The 21,147-nt window shown below is 46.2% G+C and overlaps 1 protein-coding gene across 2 annotated transcripts in view; it reads right to left on the bottom strand.

Moving 5' to 3' along the window:
* Positions 1-980: 980 nt before the first annotated feature.
* The window catches only part of fam184aa (family with sequence similarity 184 member Aa), a 32,868-nt gene continuing 12,701 nt past the window's right edge, over positions 981-21,147 (bottom strand). The window contains exons 9-26 of one of the 2 annotated variants that reach the window (XM_068590572.1): positions 20,883-21,064; positions 20,596-20,781; positions 16,516-16,638; positions 15,850-16,011; positions 13,589-13,710; positions 13,170-13,320; positions 9,561-9,675; positions 9,295-9,392; positions 7,833-7,986; positions 7,041-7,168; positions 6,778-6,962; positions 6,159-6,305; positions 5,918-6,035; positions 5,349-5,453; positions 4,327-4,334; positions 4,113-4,194; positions 3,900-4,024; positions 981-2,643 (exon numbers count right to left, since the gene is read on the bottom strand). In XM_068590572.1, the coding sequence (XP_068446673.1) occupies positions 2,529-2,643; positions 3,900-4,024; positions 4,113-4,194; positions 4,327-4,334; positions 5,349-5,453; positions 5,918-6,035; positions 6,159-6,305; positions 6,778-6,962; positions 7,041-7,168; positions 7,833-7,986; positions 9,295-9,392; positions 9,561-9,675; positions 13,170-13,320; positions 13,589-13,710; positions 15,850-16,011; positions 16,516-16,638; positions 20,596-20,781; positions 20,883-21,064 (2,306 nt within the window). In that variant the 3' untranslated portion in view covers positions 981-2,528. The remainder of the gene's footprint in view (positions 2,644-3,899; positions 4,025-4,112; positions 4,195-4,326; positions 4,335-5,348; positions 5,454-5,917; positions 6,036-6,158; positions 6,306-6,777; positions 6,963-7,040; positions 7,169-7,832; positions 7,987-9,294; positions 9,393-9,560; positions 9,676-13,169; positions 13,321-13,588; positions 13,711-15,849; positions 16,012-16,515; positions 16,639-20,595; positions 20,782-20,882; positions 21,065-21,147) is intronic. The other variant, XM_068590571.1, reaches the window with a different exon arrangement.

Genomic DNA, 21,147 nt, shown 5'->3' with positions numbered 1-21,147 from the left:
GGATACCGCCCTCTCTCCGTATTAAAGGTCAATATTTACAGGTCAAACATTTAATGTGCTGCATCAGCGATGATGACATTCAGCGTGTTAAAGCTTCAATGTCAGCATGCTGCGTTCACGGCAGAAGGGGAGAGTCGGAGATTAGGACACTTTCCCATGTGACGCAAATACAGAAATGTCTGAAACTGGTGTCAGGAAGTGTTACTTTGGCAGTTCATTTGGAGAAATATGACGACATATTATCTTACGCGCAGTCAGATGAGAAGATTAATATATCTTCTGGTATTTCTACCGTGTTGAGAATTTACTGGACAGTTTTGTTCAGCAGCATCTGAAATACTGCGAGATCCACGAGCTCAAACAATGAAAGTACGAACACCTCCTGGACCATCACCAGTCCACTGATACGGAAGACGGTCATCGGTTTGATGCGTTTGCGTTGCTGAACGCACCCCGGTGGCGTCCGAGCGAGAGGAAGCAAACTCCCGCTCGGTCCACGCTTCTTGACACTGTACGCTGACTTCACGCAGCTTCAGGCCGTGAAGGTTACGCGGCGCGAGAACGATGTCGAATTTCAAGTCAAGTTAAAAAAAACAACGACAACAAAAAAAAACCAAACGGACAAATGAAGGATGGAAAACGTCAATGTGAGGATTTCAAGTGAGTGACAGCAGCGTTATGACGGTGTTTCTGTTTTCACATGCTCTAGGGCCTGCCCCACAGGCAGAGACACACGGCGAGAGACTCCCACCGCCGGCACGACGTAATGGACACTAAAAAAAAAAAAAAACACAAAAAAAACTTCTCCATGCGGACAGAAGTCTCTCCCCGCGCGCCTCGTGTCCACCGGCATCACAAACAGACCGTAGAAAAACAGTAGCTCGTTACATTATAAATACTGGAATAATTAAAACACCACGGGCGCTCGATCCACTTTTCCCTCGATGCCCCGCCCCCCTCCCCTCCCGCCCCGCCCCCCCTGAGCCCGTTGAGGTGTCCGCGAACGCGAATCAAGCGCCCCTCGGCTGGTTCAGAGGTTCGAAGGTGACTTTCAAACATGAACCGTATGTACACGGTCGACGCCCTGGGACAGCAAGCTAAAGTTAGTCTTCTTGTATTGTGTGTGTGTGTGTGTGTGTGTGTGTGGGTGGGTGGGTGTTTTTGTCGTGGCTGGCGTCGATATCGTGGTGTACTGGAGTTCATCGTACGGTAGAGGCCAAAGAAAACAACCAGAATCATCAGCTAGGTCCGTCCTTCTTCCTCAAAGACGTGTTTGTGTGTATTTACACATGGAGACACAGCATGAAGGCGAGTATCAAGGCAGAAATCACTTTTTTCCTCCTGGCTCAACTTTTCAAAGCGCTTCCAGTCAGATAACAGCTTGTAAGACACATGTTGATGTAAGAAAAGAAATAAAAAGAAGGAAACTCGTCGTATGTGGAGCTGAAAACATTTCCTCCCAATATACAGTTGCTCGTGTCACTCTTTATTCTCTCTGCAACACTGTTTGTGACGTCTTTGTATGAGCTAGAGAAGCCGGAGAGGAGAGAGGGAAATCCTCTCATGGAGGTTTGAGACTGTTTCTGAAAGTCTTAAAGGATAATTCAGATCAGCTACACTTTTATTTAACTCTTAACTTGATTTTCTCTTCCCGTCAGACTGCTTGCGGTTCTTTTCTGGTCAAACTTCCTTTGAGAAATGTCGCCATGTTCTCACATTTCAACAATTACTTTGGTGACGCTGTAAATAACGCTGTTATTTATTCTGATAGGAAAGAAAAACGCTGTCACATCCAAGTCGTAACATATCATAATTATCCTTTAACACTGACTACTCCTGTCTCCTGTTGAGACTGAGACTACAGCCTTCATCTTGCGTTTGTGTCACAGAAATAAGTTTTTATCAGTGAATAAAAATGTCATCAGTCCTGACAAATATAAGGCCGATATTGTTTCTCAATTTTGGGGGAAAAAAATGACAGATTTTTCTTCCACTTCCTTATTATGCGATCTAATCCCTGTGTGGAAACCACGCATTTAAACTTCAGAGTGAAATTCAAAACGCGTCTCTTAAAGTGAGCAAGTGGACCTCTTCATTACCGCCACACTTCTATCCAGAGTTAAACTTTTGGGCCCGAGTTCATCAAAATGAGTCCTTTTCAAGGTTTAAAATAAATTGTAACCCCTCGCCGCTTCAGAGCTCATACAAATGTCCCGTTTTTGCACAAAAGCATGTGGTATAAAAGCGTTTATATATCCCGCTACCATGCACACGTTCACGATGACGCACCGTCAAGCTGCGCCACTCGTCATGCTCACCGTGTGTGGAAGCCCTAAGGTTGCACTCTGTGCTGCACGTGATGGATGGGAGCGCTGTGATGAGCAGTTTGATATTAATGTCGCCCCAAAATGACGTTCAAAACCGACAGTGTGCTCGCTGCCCGACTTTAGCTCTCTGTCCCCATTACCTCGTTCTTTTTGACAGATTGTTGTTGTTGTTGTTGTTCTTGGTGGGTTTTTTTTTGCCGGTCAGAAAGTGAAGTACTGGGAATACAGCTCTTCTTCTTTCACCACGAGGTCTTTGCTTTTTCCCGCCTCCACGACCCTCAGGTCTGATGGCGTCGTGGCGTTGGCCTCAGGAAGGCTGAGGGAGGGAGGAGAAAGGAGGAGGAGGAGGAGGATGAGACGGAGAGAAACTGAACATGAGGAGATACAGACACTTTGTGTGTGTGTGTGTGTGTGTGTGTGTGCAAGCTTACAAGCATGGCAGCTTGCTAGGCAGCAGAAAACAGCGGAGTGAGAACATTTTGTGTAGAGGATTGTGGGCAGAACCAGCGCATAATAGATCCCGTGAGTGCTTGTGACACATTTAATAGAAAACAAGTGAAGGCTGGTGTGATGTCCACAATACTGAGATAGTTCGTCCTCCACATGCAAGGACACTTTGACACACGCAGGAGCAACGAGTGCACTCTCATCCGCCCGGTTTCTAAACCCGGATCACTTTCGGCTCTGCTGGTGAAATTGAAACGGACAACAACAAGAAAAAAAAAACAGAGAGGATGAAGACTTTTGAAAAAGTTGTGGAACGACTTTCCCTCCTCTCAATTCAAAAGAACATTTTTTTTATGCTTTATATTCAGTGCTGGCAGCCAACAAGCCTCCTTTATCTCCTCTCCTACTGTGTGTCCACTGCCTTTCACTGGAGAACCAAAGCGTTATCTAAAATGGTTTCACATTTGCGGCTCGCACTTCTCAGTGACTGCAGCGCTTTAAAAATCCCTCATTTCTTTCTCCGCATCAGAGCTGGAAGTCCCACGGAGACTGATTTGTAAGTACAAAGTTTCAGGGTTGGCTCCTTTTTTTTTGTCTGAGAGTTTGTTTCAAAGAAGATTCGGTCTGCGATGTGTGCGTGATAGTTCAGTGATACAAAAAGGGGAAAATGTGATGATATGGCATGAAGGATCAAAAAGAGATTAAATCTTCATTATACGTCTCGGTTGACCCTGAGCTGATGGAGACAGACTGCAGCGTTCTGTAAAAATAAAAAGATTCCCATGACACCCTACGCACATTTTGGTAAAATACAGTATGCAGCAAACTGGAGAAGGTATCTTCTTCAAGGGGCATGCATCTGGTGAGGAAAAGATGAGACAAGTTTCTAATTTAACTATTCACAATATGTCTGCAGCTCGCTTGAATGCAGGTTTGTATAGTATAGTTTACAGGAAATAAGCCCTTCTTTAGCTTTGGGTTAAAGGGGTGAGGATGGAGGGAGGAAGGTAACGAAGGAGTGAGGAGAGATATGCAGACGGTGGGGGCAGCAAACATCTCCCTCGCTCCCGGTGAGGTGAAGGTGAACGGAGGGCAGCAGTGGCAGCAAGACCGATGAGTTCTCACCTCCTAAAGCTTTGCGGGCCCTGATGCTGCACCAGGGCTTCCTGAGGATGAGGAGCATGAGGAAGAGCAAGGCTTGGCATGGGATGATGTGGAGGATGAGGAGAAGAAGGAAGAGGAGGAGGATGCTGAGGAGAAAGAGGAAGAGGGCTGAACAGCTGGAGGGCTTTGCTGAGTCTGGGGAGGGACCTCTGGAGGGAGGGCGGTGGCCCACACCTCCTCCACCTCCCGTCCCTCCTCTTCCTCACCTTCATGACGAGCTGACTGGCTAGGAAAGCGGTGATCTGATTGGCTGAGCCTGTTGGCAATCACAGCTACACCTAAAGAGGCGGGGTTTTAGGGGAAGATGACGCAAATGTGATCCATTGAAGAGCACATCGCTGACGTTAGCCGCAGGTCTGGTAAAGTAGCATCCAGGACCGGCTCCCACACTTTGACCTTTAACCCCTTAGCTAACGACGTGCTCCTTGGCCCCTTGAAGTAAGCTAGTTCGCTGGTCATGCTAACGACTGCAGCGTGGATGCAGATAAACCCAGTTTCATCTGGTTCTTACACTTTTGGAAAGGCTAAAAAAAAAGACAAAACCACCATCCAAAGTGTCACCACAGCCCCGTGCACACGGCTTCAACAAACCACCTGACCTTTTGACCTCGTTACAGTTACAATCACTGTGTAACATTGTGTTGCACAGCGTGATCAAGACTGCAACTCATCACGAGAAACACACAATGTCCGACGTCAGAAAGGTTCTAGTCCTGCACGTGGGAGAGAGCAGAGAGCAACAACAGCAGGAGGAGGAGGAGGAAAGGAAAGGAAAGGAAAGGAAAGGAAAGAAGGAGAGGATTGATGTCGGTATGAGGCTGAAATCGAGCATCCTTGCTCCTGAATGACTCCCAGGAGGAGACAGAAGGTACGACAACTGCGTGCTCAGAGATCAGTCTTGAAGATGAACTCGATGCGAGGCTGATTGTGATGTTATGTTTAAGTGACTCATAGCGCTCAAAAAAATAGGACACATTTAAGTGAAGAATAATATATGATGAAAAAACACTCATCAAATCAAGCAAAATGATGCTTTCTTCTTATATTGTGTAGCAAAGCCGTGTTGGACCTGATTAAGGTGCAATAACAATGTCCCTCAGTGCGGATCAATTTTAATATGAGGCAGACAACTGTACACTGTACATAAATTATCATGACAGCGACCTTTACTGCTTTGATTAATGATCAATAATGTTATTTGGCAAGTGTGTACAGACGGTGGATAACTGCCAAGCCTCGGGGCTCTCGGGCCCTTTGTGGATTCACTTTTGAATGCATGTCATATTGGGATTGATTAAGTTTGTGATCTGAAAAGTGTCCAAATGCGTGCGTGAGCTGGAGCGCTGCAGACCGGCGGGCCTTCGCGGAAGCCTTCCCGACGTGCAGAGCGTCCAGTGTGGGATCGCTCACCTTGATGAGCGGGTTGATCACGCCAACGTTGGCGCTGGAATTGAAGACCTTGTTGAAGCCCGTCTCTCTGTTCACCAACTCCAGCTGGTAGAACTTCTTGTCGTCCTGTGAGAAAAAGACGACATTTTGAGGCGTTCATCCTCCCGTCGAGTATCAAACTCAGCTGGGCGGACCCATTGAAGGCCGGTCTCTTGTTTGCAGGATCCTGCTGCAATGGATCCAACGATCAAATCCATGACATGCGCGAGTATTTTTTTATTCCTGCAGCAGGAAGGCTTCTGTCTTTCGCATCCATGTGTTTTTAAGCTCGTGATGACATCTTCACGGGACACATGGGATATTTTGTTCTTCTAGATTCTGTTTTATTTAAAAAGAAAACGTGTTTGTGTGCGTTTACTTTTTTCAAATTTGTTGAAATCATTGCACCTTTTCATTCGCTGAAGAGATTTGAAGGACATGCGGTACCTGAAGGGATCCCCAAAACAAATACAGGTGCACATCCACAGTTCAGAAATCCAATGAGAGCATACACACAGATGAAGAAGGAGCTTCGTGTCCGGTCCACTCACCACCAGCTTCTTCACCAGAGCTTCTCGCTCGCTGACCATCTCTCGGAGCTCTGCGATCACGTGCAGGTCTTCTGGTCGGCTTTCTCTGTTCCTGAGCTTCTCCTCCGTGCCCTGCAGCCTGAAAACGCACAGACGGGACGCAGAAAAAGCAGGCGGGCGGCGTCAGCACAAGGCGAAAAAGCGACGCCGTCGGCCGCCAGAGACGCACGACAGACTCACATCGCACACGTCAGCGACTCACAGTATTTGCAGCGCGTTGATCTTGTCTTTGAGGACCTCCTGGGCCTTGTTGAAGTCCGCCAGCATGATTTGTGTTTCTCTGTGGTGGACCATACTCATCTCCCCCAGATCCCGCTCGTGTCTCTTGGAGAGGTCTTGCTCGTGGGCCCTAGAGCAGAGAGGGACAAATGAATAAACCACAACGTATCGCGAGGTCACGCACACACACTCATAGGACACACAGGCACCGTGGTGGCGACCTCCGCCCAGTTTGCTCTCAAATATCCGGTTCACACACGATTTATAGTCGAGTTTCTGTAAAAATGTTATCTCCATGATACAGCAGCGACGCTCCGAGTCATCACTCGAGTGCGTTTTTTTTTCCTCACCAACACTTAATTCCTCGGTACAGAACGTTCGATGCCGCATTTATACAAAATTACAGAGGACGATGTGCAGCTGCAAACTGAAGAGCGGCGCTGGAACCGGAAACGCAAACAAAATAACATCCGCGGCTCCTGAGGAAGGAAGTGACAGAGCTGCAGTCGGTAACTTTTAATACCAGACAGATGTCTCGATCGGTCAGGCGCCTCCGGACGACGTCACACCCGTTACAAACGGACCGCCCGGCGGCTGCGTACCTTATCTGATGGTTAGCCTCGCTGCGAACCCGCAGCACCTCTTTGCCTTTTATCTCCAGCTCTCTGGTCAGAGTGTCGATGGTCTCGTTCAGAGAGTGGATCTCGTGGTCCAGGTCGGTGATGCGGTTGCTCCGGGAACACAGCTCCGCCTGCAGGTCGGAGATACGGACGAGGAGCTCCTGCTCCTGGGAGAAAAGACATGAAACGCAGCCAGTCAGAAGGTGTTAAAGCAGCTGAACGAAAGAGGACAACGAGACGGCTACCTGCTGGTGGCTGTGCTCCATCGCGTTCTCCAGATCTCGTTTGACGCAGGTGTTGTCCTTGTGGTGGTGCTGCTTCAGGTGCTCGATGGACGCAGCGTGGAGGTGGTTCAGTTCTGCACGGAGAGACGCTGCCGGACAGAGAGTACAAGATTCAAGCATCGTGGGAGGAAGCTGTGCGCTCACTGTGAGAAGAGTTAGGATAAAAACCAAAGGACTGCGAGTAGAAATGAATCATCGTTGTTTTTTCTGGATCTTTTCCTCATCTGAGTTCCTTTTAAACTTCTTCATTTTGAGGGATTTAATCTCCAAATCATCTTAAAATCAAAAGCAATTATCTTCCATTGCATCTTGTCTCCTTATGTCTGATATTTAAACATTAAGTTCAGTTCTACTACTTGCAGCGGTTCACAGATCACAGACAAAATAATCTGCCGCTACTTGGATTAGGAGTTGAAAAAAAAGATCAAACGTGACTTCATTTCACTCGGAAAGCCTTTGTTCTGCAAAATCAAGTCATCCTGATGCCAAGTATTCTTCTCGAATGCAATCTTCTGATTCAACCCCGGTGCAGTTTCTCAATGAGCCTTTTCCGAACCTCTTGGTTCAAGGCTGGTTGTGTTTCCTTCCAGTCCTCGAAACAGCCCAGCAAGCATCAACGCAGCAGGTAGAGACATCATCACCCCGGGAAGAAACATCTTCGCCGAAGGCAGAAGAGTTATTGCTGTAGTTTAAAAACCGCGCCGTGCGCTCGTTTAAACTACAGCAATTACATTTAAGTGTAGAATCACTTACCCAGCTTGGCTTTCCCCTCGTCCTCCAGCTCAAATCTCAGCGTCTGCAGCTCCTGGTCCGACTGCTGCCTCAGGATGTCGAAGGTCCTCCTGTGGGCCTCCTTCAGAGCGTGGACCTCCTCCCGCTGCTCCTGCTTCAGGCGCTCCTCCAGGGCCTGCATTCGTAATTACAGTATTAGAGGAAGAGTCGGAAAGGACGTCAAATGAAGCCGCGTTGTCGGAGAATTAAACCGAGAAGACGAACAATGAGCGAGAACGAACGCCGACGCTGCGTCCCTTTTGTGTACGGATTCTCGTCCGGTCACTCGGTGAAAACGAACGAACGACAATTAATCACAGTCCAAACTAATCAGAACTAATCCGCTCCTATTTTGAGCGCGCTGTCGGACGCCATTTGTCTCACGATGCACTGGATGAAGGAAACGTTGCACCAAATAGTTGATTTTGGTGTAATTCCTGGAGAAAAAATTACGATGACGAATTGTAATCATGAAAAATGTGTTACGGTCATGACGTATGTAACTACATGCTAAACATAATAGATGCTAAACCCACAAAGCATCCTTCATGTGCCGTACAAACAGCGACGTAACGCAAGCGAAAGCTCTAGTTTCAGATTTCTAAAATGGCTGAAACAAGTGTAAGAAACAAGAGCAAAGAAATATCCAAAAAGCTGCCTTATTTCATTGAGCGGACATGAAATCACACACATACACACACACCCACACACACACACGCACGCACGCACACACACAGCCTCATTTCCATAAAGGGGCATGATGTGATCCATGACATCATTAACATTAAATGGTACCCGACACATCACTTGCTGCTATAATCATTTTGTTCAATGAGGCAGGAAGAAAAATCCTCAAACCTGCCGTGTAATTAAATCTGCGCTTCAACCGTAAAGTCAACAATAAGCTGCGACCACGACGGCTCATTTTCAATGTCATTTCGCCAGGAAATGCGTGAAATTAAAAGATGGAGCTAATGGATAAAAGAATAATTCAATTAAAACTAACGATTAGAAAAACTCCGTGATCTATTTGTGTCGAGTGTCGGTAGTTTTGCAAACAATCCCTCAGACTCATAAGTAATTAATTCTATACATAAATAAATCATTTCCAAACTGTATAACTTATGTTTATGCCCAAAACTCTTTAATAAGAACATCGCAGCTGCACATATACTGAAAAGAAAAGCACAATTTCACAGGTGAACAGCATCATGTACATTCATATATATTTGCTTTGTGTGTGTGTGTGTGTCTGTATGTGTATGTGTGTGTGTGTGTGTCTCGTATGTCATCAAAGCCATCAGTACATGAGCGCCTTAAGGTATAGGCAGAATAAGTGTAAAATGCACTGATATATGTGCAACTGCGAAAAAAAAGTGTTTCTGGCATAAACATAAGTTACACAAAACTAGACACCAGTGTGTTCATTTGTGGGCCCTCGTACTCTTATCTGGTGCTGCCTGGCCTCCTCCATGGTGCTCAGGGCGCAGCAGTGCGCCTCCTGGAGTCGGTGCTCTCGCCTCTGATGCTCCCGCTGCATCTCTGCGAACGCGCACACACACACACAAACACGCAACACACGCTGTTCAACGAGACGGATGACAGGAGACACGCGTTTTCATGAAAAACCTCTTCATGCAGCTGCACGGTCAGATTGCATGTTTTGCCGCCCGCTTTGTCGCTGCGGGGTGGCGGCGCGGGCCGGCTTACCTTTCAGCTGTTGGCTCAGCAGCTCCCTCTCCTGGTTGAACTGAGACTGCAGCTGCTGGAGGGAGGACTGGGACTGGGACAACTGCAGCTCCAGAGACTGTTTCAAGAGAGAGATCTGGACAGAGAAGAGAAGCAGATGAAGTAGCTGATGTTCATGCTGTGGGGAGAAACATCAGAGTATGGAACGAGATGGAGAGATAGTATAAGCAAATATGGACAATGTGCTCAACAAGAAAAACTGTCATTCTGTCACATTCAATTTCTTCTTGAGAGCAAAGATGCACCAGGTTTAATTAGGTCAACATCGAAAACATATTTTGTTTCCTCCTGCGTCTTTCTTTCTTCAAATCCTCACATGAAAATGTGTTTTTTTCCTCCAACAGTTTGTTTTGATTTCTTCCAGACGCCGGCGGGGGGTATCGACACTTGGATATGAGCCAAACGATGAGAGCTGCAGCTGGAGATTTGGCCGCTCGTGACGAGACGACGAGCGACAGCACACAGAACCGAGGGACATCAACGCCGACGAGCGTCGCGCAAAAAAAAGGGTTTCGTTTCGGGGAGATGTTGAGACCATCAGGGCCGAGGCTGACGGCTCCGGTCCTCCACACGCCACTCTTCCTCAAGCTGCCGCAGCTAAATCCCCGGCGGGGTTTAGTGCTGTAGGAGTACGACATTAGGGACCGCAAAAGGTAAGATGGATTTAAAATGAGAGGATGAGGAGCAGCGCTGAGATGAGGTTCAACACCGGATATGGATTTAAAAAAAACGGATGGATGACCTGTGCGGAGTCCTGCTTTCCTGTGTCCAATATGTGTGTGAAAAAATGTAGGGCATGAAGGTGGAAAAAACAACCTGCACACACACACACACACGCATGCACACACACACACACACACGCTGCAGCCAGGGGCTCAAACCTTTAAATGGAAATATCAAAATGAAAAAGAAGTCATTATAGATAAGGGTGCATGTCCACCCACACACACACACTTTCCTCCGTTAATATATCCAGTAAATATTTCCTCTTCCACTTAAGCTGAAGGTGTGGACGCCATGTCGTGTCAATCAAATGCTCGCGGCTGAAGTTTGATCTTCGATGGACCGCACTTGATTTATTGATCTGAAAGACTTTCAGTCGAATTAGGACATTGAGAAGACATGTGAAATGCATCTCCAAATCATTCTGAAGCCGCTGAGAAGTCATCCATCACACGGAAAAGCTTTCTCTTGTCACTTTGACAGCTGTTAGTTTCAGCCTGTGTGAAGAGTCACAGAGCCGCTCGACGCTGAACATGTGAAGCGGCGTGTGACGGCCTCGTCTCTGAGCCCCCAGAGCCGCTGAAAGTAGGTCATGACAGTGCAGAACGGCCCAGTTGTACCTGCACAGTCTCGTCTAAATGAATATGTATATTGTGGAGAGGTGCAAAATGTGTGCGTGCATGAGGTGCAGGGTTTGGAAAGAGCATTATTATGCATTGGCCTGAAGCTGAGGATTCATTTTAATAATGCTTTTCTGATGAAGCGATTATTGCATGATCCATAAAACGTCTGAAAACAGTGAAAAATGCTGAATGCTTGTTTCGTCCAACCAGAAATCCAACGACATTCAATCTACAGTAGGAAAAGGAAAAATACATTGTTGCATGGAAAAATTGTTAAAGAGAGGTTTATTGTTTTATAATTGTTGCGTATTCCTTATATATCTACTTAAACACTGTCTTTGCATCTTGTACAGGACGTTTCTATTACATTTACTTATGAAAATATATTTCCCACCATCTGTTTCGACTGATTTGATCATTGCACTACTTCAGTTATTTCTTTCATTGTGTAAAAAGTTTGTTGCGTAACGATTCGCTTCAAGCCTTCATGGACAGACTTTTGCTCTGTGTGGGAAGCGCACTCCCTCATGCACATTAAATATGATGAGAACAGCTGATTTCAGGTGAAATAAAGCGCCTCGGCTTCCATAATCACCGACATATCGGGGGTCTGAAGATACATACACGTGTTCTCACAGCGAACATATTCTTTTTCTTGAAAAATAAAGAGGATATGTGTGTTTTATGACGCTAGCATTAGCACACACACACTCATGTACACACACACCTCAGAGGGCTGTGCCTTCCTGTAGCCAAAATTTAAAAAAAGGACAATTCACCAAAAGCCCTTTGATGAGACGAAGCACACACACACACAACCACAGACAAACACACACACAGACACACACAGACACACACTCAAACACAAAGAGTGTGTAAGCTCCTTAGGTATTTGGTCTATGACATTGTTTGATGTTTATTTGCAGCCACTCTGCATGATCACTTTAAAATGCAGCGTTTTGTACTGAGATTCACATTTACACAGAAGATAAGAGTCAGATATCTTCACTATATTATTGTTTTACATTCAAAATGTTATGATAATAGCTGAAGTGGAAATAACCTTCTGAATTTTCTCAGTTTTACGTGATAGTGAATTGAGGATTTGGGGGTTTCTTTTCGCGCTGGTGAGAAGAATTGCTCCATTTTTTGACATTTGATGGACTAAATTATTATCATTTAATTAAGAAAACTATCTGCGATCAAACACAGAGCATCACGGGCTTTGCCTCCAAACCAAGGATGCATCCGCATTTAAATATCTCGTTAGGATACATTTTAATCAGACGGACAAGTCGGAGCGTTTCTTTAGCTTCGTACTCGTCGCCGCGAGCTTCTCCCGTTGCGTATCGGGGCGTCGAGGGCGTCTGAAGAGTCGCCAAGCGAGGCTCCTGCTTGTCACAAAATGTTTATCTGAGGGCCACCGGCGTCTTGGCAAAAAACAGAAAATCAGGACGGGGCTCTTTCTGGTTTCAGTTGTGACTCAGCTGAGCTCTGAATTACCCAGAGGCAGTATGCTCAGCACGGATGGGAACACGAGGATAAGTAGACAAGCGCCTGAGCTTTAAAACCAGCCTCGAATGAATCTCTCTGTTGCTACAGAGCTCTCATTCGGAAATGAGCAGCCGCCGCTAATTTCCACTCCCGTTAGAGAGCTGTGAGAGCAGGACTTTTGATCTTATTCGTGTGTGTGTGTGTGTGTGTGTGTGTGTGTGTGTGTGTGGTTATGCATGTAGCTTACATGTATGTGTGAGAGAGATATGGGCTTTGGGGGAAAACTAATTAAAAAACAGAAACTGTTTTTTGTGTGTGTGTGTGTGTGTGTTTTTTTTCTCCTTTCGCTCTCGGTGATGAACCGAGAAACTGGACAAAAATAGCACAGGAAGAGAAGTGAAATCCTTTGTGAGAATAATGTGAATCGTAAAGCGGTTGAAGGGGTTTTTGTTGACGCCGTCAGCTTTGAGGACGCTGAGCCCGGGAGAGTGCGTCCGAGGCGCAGTCGCATCTCCTCGGACGGGCCCTTTTTTTTTGCTCCGGTCAATCAAAGGGATCCCCAATGGGATCGGGGGGTTAAAGGTCAGAGTTCTTGTGCCAAGAATCGACTGCTTGGTGGTTTTTGTTCTCAATAAAACACAGAAACCCTCAAGTGAAGTACTATCAAAGAGTATCTGCATGCATGTACCTTCTGTTGTGTCTTTATGCAGTACAAGTACATGTGTTTTACCTGTTCCAGCAGGTCTTCCACCTTCCTCTGCCAGCCCTCTCTTGCCGCCATCATCTCCAGTTCTTTCTGCTGGGAGATCTGAGTCTGCGCCGCCTGTTTGTCTGATTCGTACTCCTCCGTCAGCTCCTCCTTCAGCAGACGCACCTCCTCCCTGCAGAGAGGCGTGATGAGATTTATTTTATTCATGCCCATTCTGCCTCGTTTTCTCCGGCAAAAGGATATCTGTAAGCATCCTCTTGCTTCCAATTGTGTTCATTTCCACAATCCCTGACGCTAATAACAAGTGTGATTGCGAGGCCGAGTGGGCGAGACATGACAGAGATGGATGAGAGAACCAATGAGACGAGCAAGACAGGAGAAAGTGAGACTGACAGGCCGACAGAGAGTGTAACACAGATGAGGTTTTTTTTTTTTTTTACCGCAGTGCATCTCTCCATTTCTGGTCCAAGTCGTCCGCCATCTTGTCCATCTTCTGTTTCTCTTCTGTCCTGATGGACATCACTCTGGCATCGTGCTGCTGCCTCTGGGTCTCGATCTCCTCCTGCAGACACAAACAGGTGCACACATTTTATTATCTTGCTCTTTTTGCTTTGTTATCCTGCATGCCTGGTGCTTGACCCCTGCAGACCTTCCCTCTCTCTTTAAAGGACTCTTCAGAGAGTCCACAGATAACAAGAAGAAAATAAACTGCCCTGCAAATGGCCAGGTTTAAGTTTATTAGCTTAAAACTTTTATTCAGATCATTTTTAACATTGTTATCCAAACAGGTCATTCATATGTTATCTCAAAATATTCCAAATAAGGTTGTTTGTGATCAGGACTTAAATGTGTTAATTGTTTCGTCATTTATTTTGTAAATAATGAGTTTATTCTTTTATTCCATGTCCAATAAAGTGTTTGCCACTCGGTGAACGAGTGCTGACTCATGAATAATTACAACGTGAAGCTCCTGAAAGTAAGCAACATCTTCTCAAATTGTTATCTATGACCTGATGCAGCATTTCAACAGCTGAGTGTTGGATGACTCATAATGCCCACGTCCACATCTATTTATAATGCCGCCGCTCCAGGGCATTTAAAGTATGCTGGTTCCCAGGCAGAAAACACAACTTCTCCAGGTCAGCCGTTTCCACTTCGGGGTTTATCTGCTCAAGAGTTCAGTGAAAGACCGAGAAGCTCGTCTGTTCAGCTTCGGGGTGAAGTGTTTAGAAAGCCAGGAAATCATGTTCATGAAGACATTTTCCATTTCAATGAGCCTAAATGTGTCCTCTGTGATATGGCTGAGGGGGCGTGGCTCGCTCAGCTGCAGAGGGGAGGGGCTGCTCAGGGAACAGGTGTGGTTGATGAGGCCTAATTGGCCACAGGTGAAGCTAATTAGAGGTTTGTGTCTTGTCCCTGTATGAGGCTCAGTACTATGCATGGAGCTGGGACTGATAGTCTGCCAGCGCGTGCACGTCACAATAAAACCAGTTACAATCGCTTTATTCACTATACACTTTACTAATTTGCACAAATAAAGACACAATGTTTCCATGTGGAAAGTAATTTGTTGGTTTGGACAAAAGTTTTGCTGAACTTTCTCAGCGTTTGTTCCTCATGTAAACTAATAAGCGATCCCACGTTTCCGGCTGAACAATAGCTGGTCTACATTCACCGTGACGCAGCTGGCTCAGTCTCTCCTGCAATGAGCTCAGTGTGAACACCAGATACAATCCTGTGCTCCTCTTTTCACCCAAATCCTCTCCTTTTATAGAACCAGGCTCCGGCTCTTAATTATCGCTCCTCATTCAGTCCCTCCGTCCTCCTCTGTCTCTTTTATTACCCCTCTCTCTGTCGTTCACTGGGCATTTTGTATGCACTGATTTCATGTGTGAATTTCCACCAGCTGTGGCCTTTTTATACAAACTATTTTACTTCACGTTGGTGTTGTTCACTTTGTTACGTTCAACTGGCAACATCATCATTAATTATTCATACTAATGGTATGAATAAACAACGCCCGGGCTGTCTCCTCGTCTCTCTCTAACGCTCACACACATAATCTTCCCGTCTCTCTCGTCTCTCTTTTTGAACACAGGACCGCTCGACTCAAAATAGCCTCATCATCATTATCTCACAGCTGGCCTTCAGTGCTGCACTTACGTCTCAGTTAAATCCCATTTCCTGCGTTCAAAACGTTCTTCCTCTCTCTCCCATCCGTCCTTTTTCTTTCTTTCTTTCTTTCTTTCTTCCTCACTCCCTCTTTGCTTCATTCAAACTTCGGCGCATCTAGTGACACTTTGACCGTCAGCAAACGCTAAGAGTTTAGCTTTATTTTGGCTGCTCAGATGACATCAGACTGAGTATTAGATAGACTTACTGTCACAATGAGACTGACTTTATGTCAGATTTGTATTTACTTCTCATTATAAGTAAAGTAGAGCTCAATTGTTACGCTTCCAACTACTTATTAGTTGCGCTAATCTTGATAGTTTTTCAGCTGAACACGCAAAAATGTGTCATTTGTCGATAGGTAATCTAGTTTACCGAAAAGGAGAACAGAGTTTCCATTGATACATGAATAAGGAATGATTTGATTTTTCCTCAGGGTAAAAAAACATTAATATTTCCCCTGTAATCAACGACGATTGTTGAGTAATTTCTCAGCGTCTATGGCGCTGTATTCATGCATTTCCCTCACCTGTAGGTCAGTCAGCAGGTTGCTGGTCTCTCGGACGCGGGCTCTCGTGGCGTCGAGTTCGATCTTGAGTTTCTCCTGCGTTTCCCTCAGGCAGCCGATCTGCGTCTGAGCTGAGCCCATGTTCTGCTCGCCCTCCCTCACCAGCTCCTGGAGGTGGGACACCTGAAGAGACCGACACAGAGGTTATCGCATCGTCATCCTCACAAGACTGGTTTCGTTTCAGGACTCAAGGTAGACTTGACTTAAAGGAGGGTCAGTCTAGATACGGTATATTTTGAATATTTTCACACCCTTTCCGACGCCGCAACAGATTTTAACCTGCTGGATAGAAGTTGCTGGCCTCCTGCTGCCTCCATTGGCTCATTAGTTTGTGTCGTTGTGTGACTTTTTGTGTGGGTTTTACTTTGAATTCATACTAAAAATAGTTTTTTTTAACTTTCTCAACGCAGCTTAACTTAACTCCCGGTCCAGAGGATGTCGTATATGTACAGATGATAAGGCAAACTTCTGGTTTGAGGCTGATTTGTGATTTTGGCCGATACAAAAAGTCTCGAGTCTCTTCACCCAAACTCCATGTACTGGGGTAAAACCCTGACGATGGAGAAGTACCTCACGCTGCCCCACTTTCTAAACATCTGAACCAAATATTCCTTCACTGTTCTGCACCTCCTGATTGGACATGTTGAGCTTGGCCGAGAGCTCCTCTTTCAAGTTGTCGAGTTGCTGCTGCAGGCGATCTCGCTGCTCCTCCAGTGACATGCGCTTGATCTCAAACTCCTGACTCATTTTCTGGAGAGAAGAAGGAAAAGAAAGACAAAGAAAAAGAAGATGAGAAGAAGAGGAAACTGTATCATCAAATCTCACTGACAAAAAAAACACTCAAACGCTTTAAAAAGATACATTATTTTTGCTTATGTTTACCGCGAAGGCCTCGCTGCTCTTCCTCTTCATTCCTGCAGTATTCCCTCTCAGAGTATAATCTCTAAAAGAGGACGGGAGTTAAGAAGCCCTGTAAATCCCATTGGGTCCGTACTATGGAGTTGTGGCAGTTGTTGAGCGTGAAGCATGGCGGCTGAATGAAGACGGGAACACGTGATTTTTCATTTGTAACTTAAAAGGCCATCTCATCCACCCAGCCAACCAAACGGCTTCTATAATCCTTCAAACCACAGCACCAAATCCTCCCCGGGCCTCGCTGGATGTCTCTCATGAAGCGCTCCTTTCTTTTGCTTCTACGCCTTGGTTTGCCTCGGCTGTCGATTCATCATTCATTGCATGTGTTTTATTTTGAGTGTATTGTCCCAGTTCTTCAGAAACAATGCTGTGCTGCTGGATAAACAGCACTGTAACATCCTCAGAGACAGATTGCTGGTGAAATGGAGTTCAAGCGCTAATAATGTCACAGGGATTTCAAGTGTTTCCCTAACATCTGCTGAAGTAAAGCTAATTCAGTGAACGCACAACTCATATAAACTCTGATTATCGTGCAACCGTAGATCAGTGCGAGCAGACGGGCTGAACATCACGATGTATGCACTGCGTCACTTTATTCACATCATATTTACAGAACGTTTTCAATCAATATCCTCATATAGAAATGTATATATTTAATTCATATTGCCAGCATTGCTTCATTGTAAAGGGTGAAACACGCACGTTGTGACGTGGGGGATCAACCCGAGCTTTACTTCCCTTCCCATCCGACGTGAAGGAACTATAAAGCACCCGGCCGTCTTATCTTATCCACACAGGAGCCGACCGGTAATCCACGTTCTCATTCTCTCACCCAGTTACAGTCGACGGGCCGGTATCACGCCGCTTTAAGCCTTCCACCAGGTTCAAGGTGCAATTTAATCATCCGCGAAAAACACGGAGAATAAATACTCACGACAAACACAGATAGAAACGAGATTAAACTACGCCTTATTAAAACGAGGGCACACAAAACAAGGATTTACATTGTATTAAAAACAAAGTGCCGTCATGTTCCTTGTGGGGTTTTAGAGAGAAGTCTGTTTTTGTGTTTTTTAATTAAAGCTGCAACGAAAAGATGGTTAATCAGCAACTATTTTGTTGGTCAATTAATTGTTTTAAGAGCAAACACTTGGTGTCTTCAGCTTTTACATTATGGTGAATGTAATATATTTGGATTTTAGACCTTGCGTTGCCTTCAGTTCTGGGAATTCGGATGTTTTAGAGAGGCAATAATCAGATTAAGCTGATTAAACGACCATGAAAGGAATTGTTCAGAGCAGCCAAAGTCGCAAAGTACGAACTGAAACCAGATCCAAACTCTCGCCCAGCGACCAGCGGAGTCCAGACAACAGCTAGAGACAGTTTACTGCGTCAGAGTCACCTCCATCAGATGATTTCATTCATTTGCTAACGTCCACAGAAGAACGATCGACAGCAGGGAGATTAGAGATATGAATGCAAAAGCCTTGATTCTGCTGCCGTCTCAAATTGCTTCAAGTAGATTGTGCTGAATTATGAATTAATACAGAACAAGCAATTTGGAGAATTAGTCATTTTATTGCCTCTGTTCGGAAACTCGTTAATATCCTGCTGACAGACATAAAAGTTAAAAAAAAAAAAAAAAAGATGAAGATTAAATCCGTTGTTATAAAAATGACATTTTTTTGTCTTGTCTTTCCATCTCCGTGTCTCCATCTCCGTCTTCCTGCGTCCTCTCTCATTTTTCTTTGTATAAAAACAGTCAGACATTAATCTAAAGAGGACGAGGCGCACAGCGTCGCTTCGGCCTGCATAATATTCCCTTTTTCATCGTTGCCCCTCTCTCCATCCGGTCTCTCCATCGCTCCGAAACCCACAACCCACATGCTCACGCACCACTCTCGCCTGGCTCGGAGGCAGGATTTAATGTCAATGAAAATCAACCAATTAGCAGTCAGCTTCAAACAGCATTGGAAGTATGAGCTCAAGGAGAGAGAAATGTTACGAAAGAGGAGCGATATAGGAAGAGACAGGGGGAGAACATTGAGCTCAAAATTATTTTAAACTGTGTAATCATATCCGAGGCGGAAAATAAGCCGCAATGTTAAAGGAATAGTCTTTTTTTGAGACACAATGCTGGGAGTTGCTCTGTATCGCGCTGCCTTCGTGCCTCTGAGCCAATTCACTTCCACTGGACGTCAACACGCTCCAGCATGAATGGGACTCTTAATGGTCGCTGAATGCAGGTGGAGCCATGTGAGCGTGAGTACATCGGGTGTAATGTGCTGTGAGGGCTGCGAGCGGGAGAGAAACCAGCGCTCCTCCTCTTCCACCGTTCCGGGGGAAGAGGACAAAAATCTGCCGACCAATCAGGAGACGAGAAGCCCAATCTCTCGCCGCCGAGCGACTGGACGTTTCCGGTGACGTCATCGGACGACCTCGCGGACCCACGTGGGGGAAAACCTAAATCCGACTGCTCCTCCTGAGTTCATTCATTGACATCATGAATTCTGTGTGTAAAACTACATATTTCCGACCTGCTGAACACCGTGTTGGGTCCATTTTTCCATGCGTCAACACAAACGAGCTGCGCCGGAGATCTTTCCAGGTCTCGTTTTCCGGCGAACACGTCGCTCTCGGTCCGCCGGTTTAGTTTTCACACCAACCGAACCAGAGCGACGAGCACACCGGGGGGGTTAAAAAGCGTCCGAGGAAGCGATCAGCTGATCACAATAATGGCCAGAACGCTCACGGAGAACTCCGGTGGATTGAATTAAGCCCCACTCCGCCTGGATTACCATTACAGTGGCATAATCTGCTCCTCTGTGTTACAAATGACAAGATGTGGACATACTGTAGGACGAGCCAGTGGCTTGCGTCACATCCGCATGTGAAGCACATCCCCGCGGGCCGAACGCACAGAGACGAGGAGGAGACGGGTCAGTCCTCCCCGAGCTGCGTACGAGCATGTTGTTGCTGGAGCCGTAATGCGGTTGCGGTGAAGGAATCGGGGTGAATTAATTAAAACAGTGTAATTTGATGCGCGTTTGTTCGCACGGAGGTCATTTGCATGGAGAGCAGAGAGCAGGGGGAACGCTGAGGGGAGAAGACGCGACAGGATGAAGGCCGCCGAGGGAAACACACGGCGAGAGAGCGATGTTGTTTTCACGTCTAATGTTAACCTAATTAAATGTGCGCAGTCAGTTGAGCGAGCTGCTCATTTCTCAGGGATACATATTCCTTAATAGACTGAGGCCAATTGCACTGAGGAGGAAATGTAATTGCTGACGGTGCTGCACTGAAGAGAGATACAAAACCCTGAGAGCAGCGCTCAAGAGCTGGATGTAATTACTGTTTTCATATCAAAACTATGACCTTTTCAGCGTTTCTTCCACCACTAGCTATATATAAGCTTAACCAAGACGTCAGCTTTCATGAAAAGGGTAAACAACGAATAAATAGTCAAGACGAACGAGCTCTGAAAGCTTTCCTTGGTCTGTGTTTCCACATATCTTCAAATATGTCAAACCTGACAGCAGTTCTGACAGCAGTGTGTAAATAAATATCCGCCGCGTGGTTGCGAAGACAAAACAGAGCTGTCACCGCGCTTCCTTCTCTGAAGGAATAAATAACTTTGTCACGTCTGCGATATCCCTTCAAACCAATCTGTAGATCTCAAACCGCAGCAGTATGGAGAAACTGTACGTACGTGTGTTTGAAATCGAAATTCCTGGGTGCGACCACGAGCTCGTACGCCGCGTGCAAAGAACCGCTTGGAAACATTGGACTAACCGCCATGAGGAGTCTCTTCTCGTCCTCTTTCTCCTGCTGGGCCTCCTCCCTCATGGACTGGTGCTTCCCCTCCAGCTCCTCCAGCGCTCTGACCTGCGCCTCCTTGAAGCGGTGCATCTCCTCCTCGTAGTGCGCTCTCAGCCTGCAGAGCTCCTTCTCGTAGCCCTGGTGCTCCTCGCGCAGAGACTGAGGAGCAAGGCGAAGGCGGGTGGAAAAAGCGTTGAAATGATTAACGGCCTCATTTCCTCCCGCAGGCTGGACTGGGATTAAGGAACCGATGATATCACCTGTTCCAGTTTCAGCACTTGCTGTTTGTGCTGTTCGTTGGAGGCCTGGCTCTGGTTGAGCAGAGCCTCCCGCTCCTCTTCCAGCCGGCTGAGCTTGTCCTTCAGCCGGCTCTGCTCCTGGTCCAGGTTCCTGATGGTCGCCTCGTGGGACATCTGGGTGGCCTGCAAGGAGCCAATCTGACCTGGGAACAGTCAAAGTGTGTCAGAGAGGCAATCAGAACCGTTTCCACCGTTATATCATTGTTCTCTGTTAATCTCCGCAGAA

The sequence above is a fragment of the Clinocottus analis genome, unplaced genomic scaffold (genome assembly GCF_023055335.1).
Source record: "Clinocottus analis isolate CAN_PGR_092001 unplaced genomic scaffold, fCliAna1.0.p SCAF_24, whole genome shotgun sequence".
Classification (NCBI taxonomy): domain Eukaryota; kingdom Metazoa; phylum Chordata; class Actinopteri; order Perciformes; family Cottidae; genus Clinocottus; species Clinocottus analis.
This window is presented reverse-complemented; position numbering and strand designations above follow the sequence as displayed.